General features: G+C 53.4%; 1 protein-coding gene across 1 annotated transcript; it reads left to right on the top strand.

Moving 5' to 3' along the window:
• Positions 1 to 1,317: 1,317 nt before the first annotated feature.
• On the top strand, positions 1,318 to 2,859 carry CHC_T00010245001 (cytochrome P450 family 808B-CYP808B1). Its single transcript, XM_005714601.1, has one exon. It carries the CDS (start codon positions 1,318 to 1,320, stop codon positions 2,857 to 2,859), a length of 1,542 nt encoding a protein of 513 aa, XP_005714658.1.
• Positions 2,860 to 9,680: the final 6,821 nt, after the last annotated feature.

The following is a 9,680-nucleotide window of genomic DNA, read 5'->3' as shown; positions in this document are numbered from 1 at the left end:
TCCGAGGTCCCTCGACATATAAAAGGGGATAAGGCATATAAAAAGGCTTGCAGTTTGTTTGTTGGGCATCTTCCCGTGGGACAGAGCCTGCTGGTCTCAAAGTTAGTCGCACATTCATGTGATCAGCAGTGACACTCTACACTACCTTTTCGGCCAGCTTCGAGCAAATATGGATATGCCAGAGCCCGAGGTACCACTCCGGCCCAGGCTGAATCCCGGTCAACCATGAGGTGAAGCTGCTACCCTATATTCGCATCACGCACACTTGACTTTGTGTTGTCTTGCGTCCACTCGGGACCTGCTCGCCGAATAATAAAGTCAACCGAGCAACCGACAGGACCAGCTCGTTATTCTCGTTGTTTTTTGCGATGTGTATGTGCTGAGCACCTAATACTACCTGCGTCTTAAGGGCACGTCTCTATTACCACTACATATACCATTTTTACAGTCCTGACCTTGGAAACAAAGTCCGAAAGTAGCGTAGAACAGAGATTGGAAAACCGACGTTTCCCTTGCATCACGGTGTTGGCACAAATCAATTCAGCTTGGCATTGTGCTATATCTACATCTACCCCCCGAAACTCTTAATCAGCTCGCCATCACGGTTGTTGTACAACTTCACAATTGTCTGCTTCTGAAGCCCTGACGCTCACAGGTGGAATGTGGGGTTGGTCGATATCGTTTCCTCTACTCGATTGGTAACGAAGGACTTCCGAATTGATGACGAAATGGACCTCAGACAACATGGCGCTCTATCAGTACATATGTTTGCAAGCATGTCGTGACTGGCATGGTTTCATGCCCTGGAGGCGATGTAATAGAAGGGAAAGCAGGAAGGCAGAAGGAGAAAAAGAAAGCAGAGATGTACCCTTTTGGGGGGCTCAATTCTGAAAAGGGGTCAATTCTGAAAAATCACTCCAGCGTCGACATCAATGACGACAATTAGATGGTTAGGAGAGTAGAGAAAGGTATGAGGTGGGCAGCGGGTTGTATTTCAGGAAGATGTGAAGTGCTGAGAGGGGGAGGACCCTAGAGTTATTTCTCATAATTGACCCCTTTACATAATTGAGCCTCCCAGAAGGGTACTGTTTGTGTCTTTGGCATAACACACCCACTTTAGACCTGCTGCATTGGTACTCTCATCCAGTACCGGAGCTCGCAATCGAAAAAAAAAAAAAGCTCCGGTTCACACTGAGCTGTGGTAAGAGATTGCGCAAACAGAAAGCTGCGTTGCCGAGTTGTGGTAGCAACTAGCAACCTCGTCATCGGTACCCACACCTCTCTAAGAACACGCGGGTCCCACTTCGTCGCACCACAATGCTGTCTTCCCTAATTTCGTACCCATTCTTCATCCCAACACACGTTATGCCGGCGTTGCCCTTCTTAGCCCTCCTCTCCATTTGCATAGCCATTTATCACTTCCGAAACACTCAGAAGTCTTCATTTCCCCCTGGCCCCCCTTTCCTCTCTTTTCTCTCCTCCGGTCCCACGCGCGACATCATGCGCTCACCAAAGACCTTTGCCGACTCTCTGGATACGCTTTGCAACACCTACGGTGCCATATTCCCACTGTGGGTAGGCCCCTCACGCGTCCTCGTCACTTCTGTCCCCGCAGACATCATTCACATCTCCTCAGATCCTCACATCTTCCCACGAACGCCCAAGCTCCAATATGTCTTCGGCCTCATTGCTCCCGGTGGCCTGTTCAGTATGTCCTACGCGCCTCACCGTATCGCTAGACGGAATTTGAGAGACCGTTTCAATCACTCTATGCTGTCCGGTTTTCATCAGGCCATGTCCAGGTCAGCTGCTGAACTTTGCGCGAGTCTTGAACTAGCCGTACGTAAGCAAGAGACGGTTGACATTTCTGCACAACTGTCGGCGATGTCCTTATCAGTCATTCTCAACGTTGCCTTTGGAACCGAGATGAGACGCCAGGAGCGCAATCGTTTTGCAAACGATGTCTCTTTGCTCACCGAAGAGCTCATGTCAGAGATGGTGAATCAACCTTTTCGACGATTATTTGCCTCCTTTGGGTCCAGAAACAGGATGATGCAATGCAAAGACAGGCTTTATGCCTCGTGCAACGAGTTTATTTCTAAACGCCTCAAAGAAACAAAAACGCAGAAGGAAGCCCGACAGTCGGACATTCTAGACTCTCTTTTAGACCTGCAGGGTCATTCTGATGAAGATCTAGTCGCTATAGTCTTGGAGTTTGCAGTCGCTGGGTACCACAGTGTCGGTACTGCAATCATATGGAGCATGTTGGAGACGTGCTCCTCCCCACGCATCGAGGCGATTCTTCACAAGGAGTTGGATGAGAAATGTGGACGCCGACCTTTACAAATGCCTCTTACGAAGGAGGATGTAGAAAGCCTGTCCTACTTAAAGAATGTGTGGAAGGAAACTCTACGACTGCATCCTCCAGGTGCAAACATCTTGCGCCTTGCAGAGGAAGATATCACGCTGAGAGGAAGTGGTGTTCACGTCCCGAAAGGGACCGAGATTTACGGCAACATCCGCAACTGCCATCGGAACCCTGCTGTATGGAAAGATCCTCTAATTTTTAAGCCGGAGCGATGGGGTTCAGTTGAAAACAGTATTGCAGTGGAGCGAGTACCAGCGGGGGCGTACAATCCGTTTGGTATGGGACAGTTGAATTGCGCCGGGCGCTTTCTGGCCGAGTATGAAGGTCCTCTTGTACTTGCCGAAATGCACCGAAGGTTCAAGTTTACGTTGGCGTGTAATCCGAGCGAAGTGAAGAATTTCTCGACAATTGTTGAGACTCCGAGGTTTGTGGACAAGGAGACGGGTGCCAATAGCGGCGTTCCCATGTTGGTGGCACGGCGTCAATCTTAGTAATAGAGCCTGGTCGCTTTTTGTATATTAGAGCATCTCTACCGCATGACCGTATTTGCCTCTCCAATCGAAAACATCTATAATGCTCTATTGCCCAATAGATTTTCTGGAATAGAGTCGCGCCGCAACTCGACCGCGGAGTCCACATCCAGTCAACGATTCTGACTGGATGTGGACTGCGGGGTAGCTGGTCGGTGCCAGCCATCGGATCTTCGGACGCTGCGATCCATGCACGAGCAACAACGCAATTCTCCTCGGTATCCCAGTTATTTGACGCCCCAAGCTGGCAGAGTAGTGTGAGGAACGGGGAAGAGCGCGAAGTACGGTGCGCGACGATGCGATGTAGCAGCCGCTAGTGTCTATCGGACCATTGTCCTCATGTGAGGGAGGACATTTGTCCTCATATGAGGACAGTATTCGACCTATTTTATTCTTGACTTTCGCTTCCCCCACAAGAAAGTGTAGTACCTCTCGGTACCATATCCCAATTTGGGATATATCAAGCCGAAGCTTGAAGCCTCGGCTCGGTGTAACATTATGCCCCCGCCAGGGGTGAGGGACGAGGGACACATTAGATTGATTAAATTCCGAACCAACACTCACGCCCAAAGGTCGCGTGCTCCAGTGCTGACATTGTAATTGCACTGTCGAGCAGGCCATCATCGCAAAGAGACGCGAGGGCCAGTGAGGGAATGAAATCAATAAAGGCAGTGCTTGGCTGGAGAGGGAAGAGCCCCCGGCCAGAGGAAACTCGTCGCTTCGTGTGCCTTGTAAGTTAGAACGCAGAACTCTAAGACGTTCCTCTTCGTCAGAGTACATCACTTTTGACCTGTGCAGGCCGTTAACTGTCACAGTAATTACTTTCGCGCAAAATATGCAGCGTAGGCCTGTACAAGTTTATCGAGGATGTCGACCGGCCCGGCTACGCCGACCAGTCCGCCGACGAAGACCGTGCGTCGGACTATAGTCACAAATCTCGAGGCTCCTTACCTCAATGGCGTCGCGACGAAGAACTTCACATCATTTGTGAAGAAAAGAGAACTGTACGAAAAACGGATTGAGGAGAGGAACCGTGACCCGGGCGTAAGTGACAGCCACGTCTTATCGCGCGTCGATCGATGACTCTTGCCTTCGCATATTTTTCACCGCACAATGGATCAAAGCCACGAGCCTGGAGGAGATCACCAAGCAAGAACTCCGGGGTTGCATCAAGAAGAGGGCTTCATATGAGCCGAAAGAATACGAACTGGATTGACCGTGTTTGACCATTGACCGTGTGGTGCAGAAGGTTAAAATGAACATGGGCTTCAAGGAGGCTGAGGACAGGGTGTGGTGCCTCCATCACCTATACATAAAAGTGTTATAGGCTGTTGCCATGCCCGATCTTTCTGAGAAGAAACCATTCATCTCTGTCAAACATATTTTAAAGAGGGTGAGGCCAAATAAGATGAGCCAGCGTATGCGTTCTATCTTGAAGTGGCGAAAAGACGAGACCTTCGGCAAGAAGGACTTTGGGGCCTTCATGCTCATCCTGGCAGAGCAGTCCAAGGCTCTCGAGCAGTGTGGAATAACTCCTCTCCGCCCTGGGTTGGGTGAAAGGCGGAGGCCTTGTAGAGGGAGCAGTCGACGGGGACGCACGGCGCGAATAGATGCGATACGGGCCAACTTGCGAAAAGGGAGAGCCCCACTGGCCAGTTATGCTCAGTCGCCCCGTGGTGCGTAAACGGAAGCGACCGGTAACGGGTTCGAAGCCAAGGCGCGGATAAACTACCAAACGGTCGTAGATTAGGCGCGAAAGAGACGGGTGCTAGCTTGCCCCCGTTTACTGGTGGGGACGGGTGTCCAGTCCTAACCCCTTAGAGGGACGCCTCGGACACCTGCCCCAGTACAGTAGTACAGTACCTGTCGCCTAGTGCGTACTGGGTACTGTACACAATTAAAAAGCTAGCACCATAATTACTACTACCGCGCGGACGCTGCTACTACACGCGTGCACTACTGTACACGCGTAATGCTTACAGACTACCGCACAGACTACATGTGCGCTACTGTACACGTGCGCCACGCCACGACCGGTCGGTACACGCGCGCGCTCCCTACACGTGGACACACCCGCCCACGCGTGCTCCCTGCACGACCGCCCGGTTATAACCTCCGCGCGCACGCGCCGGTCGTTATACTACATACCCCCTTCCTTACATTTCGCTACGTCCCGGTAACGACCTCCCATTCGACCGCACGGTTCCATTCCGGACGTTTCCATTCCGGACGTTTCCTTCAATTGCGTGCGATGCGGGGACAGGAACCCCTCCGTGTGGATGATCACGCCTCCTGGCTGGTCAACGAGCTGGCGGTATATAACGCCGCCGCCTCGTCCGATTCGAGAGCGCGTGCTCCGATTCCCCCCACGCGGACCGAACTGACCCCCCAATTCTCCCCCAACACTCTCCTGCGAACTCCGAGACTTCCTCCGACGACGACGACAACGTTCCTCTCCAGCAACTCTTCGCTCGAACACCGATGGACAGTTACGATGACATCTTCGCTGCGCGCGCCTACGGCCAGCCGTTGAGCCCGAGCCGGGCTCCTGCGCCGACGCCAGCCGGCCCTGCCTTCCAACCGCGGCGGCGCCTTCGGAACGCGCTGCGGCCGGCCACTGTAGTGGCAGGGCCCGCACACGCGCTAATTGATCCGTCTGTAGCGGTCGGTTCGCCGCCGCTCGGTATCCAAGCAGCACATTCTGTGGGATAATTGCCGACGACTACTGTAAACATTAGATTTGCAATTAGATCTGGATCTCGCTGTAAGGTACGAACCTTACATCGTGCGCGCGCGCATATCTTACAGCGCGCGCGCCGGTACACATGTACGATACGTGTGCTGTCAGCCTGATGGCTGACAGTATTACAGGGCGGGACAATCCGCGCTGTACAGTAGTACGGTACTGTACTACAGTATGACAACTCCGACTTGTACATTAAATAGGAGGACGGGCGCCGGCGGGAGAGGACCAAGGTAGCTTGGTCACGATCCACGACCGCCGAGCAACCCTCCAGCTGACTCTAATTAGCGCTACACCTTCGCCCGCCTTTTAGTTAGGAACCGGCACGGGTCGGGTTGCGCGACACGCGAGCGAGCCGGGATCCGCCTCCGCCCGTCGGCGCTGGTACTTCACCCAGCGCTCCTCCGGGGCGTCGAGGCATCGATCCGCTCGTGCGTGCGCGCGACCTACCCCGACCCGCTCTACCACACTGCTACTGGGCCCGTGCCCGGTTCCGTGAGCAGGAGGAGTCCCCCGTCTTCCTCCGATCCAGGGTCACCATCGGACGGTTAGCTACACCCCTCCGCCGCTGGGGGTGTTTATGTTACAGTGGTCTCCCGACCTAGAAGACCCTCGAGGATCGAATCGAGAAGACAGTCGCTTTCCTCCGCGTCCGAACGCGTCGAGAGGAGTCAAGACTACGAGCCCTCCATTCGTTCCGAAGCGGCAGATCCCAGTCCGGCCGCTATGCAAGCCCCATCAGCCCCGTCGGGCGACGGCGACGCAGGTCCTCGAGACCGCGAACCGTCGGTCGGGTCCTTCGAAGAACGAGCGGCGGCGAAGTTCGAGAGCATAGCCGAATACACCGAGGAAGTACATACTTTGCTCCGGATAGACGTATCCGATACCTTTTACACTCTCTGTATGGCCGAACTCCGCTCCCTGCGTGAAGGGAGGTTCGATCGAGTCAGCCAATCGTTGGAGAATCTCCGAGCACTAATCGACGAGTTGCACTCGCGACTAGTGCTCGTCGAAGACTCACGCGTCGTTTCGCTCGGACCACCCGGGCAAGGTCGCCCCGAGAGGCCGACCGTTACGAGACGACCTGATGATCGACCTTCCCTGTCGGAGGAGCAGCTGGGTGCGTTCGCGCACCTCTCGGCAGAGCTCAACACCACGCGTCGGCGTGCCCGTGACATGGAACAGACCATGGCCGCAAGGCTACCCGGTGCCCGCACGAGAGGGCCCGGTGGTGCCGTACCTCCAAGTGCACCCGCGTCGCAAGGATGGCGCCCGACTGGGTCCTACCTCAGTCGCGACGCAGAAGAAAGACGACCGCCGGTGGACGCCAACGTGGCGTCCGAGACCCAAGCCCTCCCACTTGCCTCCAGAAGCAGGTGGCAGACTGGACAAGCGCTGTATCGCGACGAACCGACCATGGAGGAGCCGCCCGCGGATCCAGAGAACTGGTGTTCTCCGTCGATCCCAGCTGGGGCGGTTACCCGCCGGTGGATTACGCCGAACATCCAGGTCCGGTAGACTTCCGTACGCTACCTGTCACCCCCTTCGCAACGATAGGACCGACCGAACCAGGACTTGAGCCGGTACATACGATGATCCAAGAGTTCAGCGCCGTCGCTGACTATCTTATGTAACGCCCGGATAACACCTCGAGGTTCGTCACCTCGGGTGACGCGGGACTGGTCGCGAAGTAGGTAAAACGCTGGCGTGGGATCCGTCCCACGATGAGGAGCTTTGATGGTACGTATCCAGATCCAACTCCTACCGTTCTTGAAGGATATCCGGATAACCTTCAACTCGCAACACCTGACCGAAGGTGTTGCGGTGCAAGTTCTCGCACACTTCCTAGAGCGCGACGCGGAGCGCCTGTATACGAGTTATACAATGCGTGGCCTCCGCGCCGGCCAGCTCCACGACGACGTGAGCTGGCCGGGGCTCTTGAACCAGTTCTTGAAACGCTACTTGTAGTGCAATAAGGGGTTGCACAAGGGGGTGAAGGGAAAAGAAATGAAGTTGGAATGTGAATACTGTAGTCCGGGAGTGGGGGATACACGTGTGAATATTTGCACAGTTTTATTTTAATTATTATTTTTATTTAGTTAATTAGTCAGTATTAATTTTGCTGACATTAGATTAGATCTAGGATCTAGCGCCGCGAGCTACTGTAGTGGCTCCGACTGGGCGATATATATCTTAGCCCACTAGCCACCAAGTCAGTAAAGGTAACCCGAGTTGCCAGAGTCTGATATCGCCTTGGTCGAAGTCCGTCTTGTACAAGACATTCCCTTCTACTACAGATTACTTTACACAGGAAGGTCAAAATGGCCAATTTCGAGCAATTTTTGCGTTTGATTTTTTCTGCCCATGGGCTCAAAAAGTTTGACTCAAAAAGTCACCCACAATGTCGCAAAATCTACCCCAAAACATGTGCCTCTGGGCGATCTTTGGTTAATCCCTTTTCCCCCCGTGGGCGTTATTTGATTGTACTAGAATACGCCCACGGGCTGTAATGTGAATACTATGTGTGGCGCCCACAGGTGCTTTTACGTACAATGATAATTCGCCTGCGGGCGGATATACAATCTTAAATTTCGCTCCCATAGCGTCCCGTCTGGGCAGTGTATTGGACTACAAGATGCTGCCTGGTATGGCAGTACTGGGTAGTGCAATTGGGCCTACATCTGTGCCCACGGGCGAGAAATGGTATGGTCCCATACTGCCCCTGGGCGGAATCTGGGTATCCATGTACAGTGCTCATAGGGTGGCATATCGCACGGAATATGGGCGTCGTCACTGCCGGTGCAGTGAGCTGCATTGCAGCCCACTGCACCTGCAGTGAGGTTGCCATTTATTTTGAGCTACTCGAAGGGGGCATTGTACATATCCTACTTCAGCTAAATGTACTTACTATTAACTACCTTCTTTCAGACTATCATCATCGCAAAGTCAGTAGAACGAAGTGAGAGGACTTAGGAACACGGACGCCGCTTTGGTTAGTACTGGTTGTTGCAGATATCGCGCTCAGGACTGTAGACAGACTCAGTGTAGTGCAATGTGCCTGGCAGGCCGCGAACGCAGTCCGACGGTCAAACAAAAGAAGAAAAACAACAACAGCAACAACCACTGCCGATGGCACGCGCTACGGAGCGTTCGAGACTCCCTTTCCCCTTGTGTGGGCTTGTGGCCCACGGTAGCTCGAATCCGACGGGGGGTTAAGGAAAGACACCCGGCCGGGGAGGATAATGGTGGTAGAGACTTGTGAAGACTTGAGCGCTCGACGAGTGCGGATTGGGCTTGTCTACGAGGATGTAACCGCGGTTCGCTGGGTTGTAAGGCCAATGCTCGACGAGCGTCTTCAGCACCTTGTGTGTAATTCAAGGTCTTCGACGGGGGCTTGTTCAGCACTACCCGACGGGATCGTAACTGTGTAGCAACGCTACTACCGACGTGTTGCCCGATGGCTAAAAACACCCTCACCGGCGCGATCGCGATCGCGGTAGGCGGTACCAACTCTGTCTTATACAGTAAGACCTTCGACGGAGGCGTCGTTGCAACAGCCTTCCGACGGAACTTGAAACAGTAGCAGCGCTACACAACGTGTTGCCCGATGGCTAAAACACCTACACCGGATCGGCCCCAACCGACTCCAATGGAACCAACACGATTAAGGGAAAGATAGAGGTAGAGGTAGAAAAGAATAGGGAAATAATGGAAGAAGGAATGGGACCCCCGAGCGCTGAAGGATGCCGTAGGCTTAGGTAAAAGGGAGCGTCTTGGTAGAGACGGACTTCGACCAAGGCGACATTCAACTCCGGCAACTCGGGTTACCTTTACTGGCTTGGTGGTCAGAGGGCTAAGGTATATATCGCCCCGCCGGAGCCAGTACAGTAGCTCGCGGCGCTAGATCCTAGATCTAATCTAGTGTCAGCAAAATTAATGCCAACTAATTAACTAAATAAAATAAAATAATTAAAAATTAAAACTGTGCAGTTATTCACACGTGTGTCCCCCAACCCGGACTACTTTTCATATCCAAATA

This window comes from Chondrus crispus, genomic scaffold (assembly GCF_000350225.1).
Source record: "Chondrus crispus Stackhouse genomic scaffold, scaffold_18, whole genome shotgun sequence".
Lineage (NCBI taxonomy): Eukaryota > Rhodophyta > Florideophyceae > Gigartinales > Gigartinaceae > Chondrus > Chondrus crispus.
The sequence above is the reverse complement of the archived record's forward strand: the minus strand, read 5'-3'. Positions and strand labels throughout refer to the sequence as shown.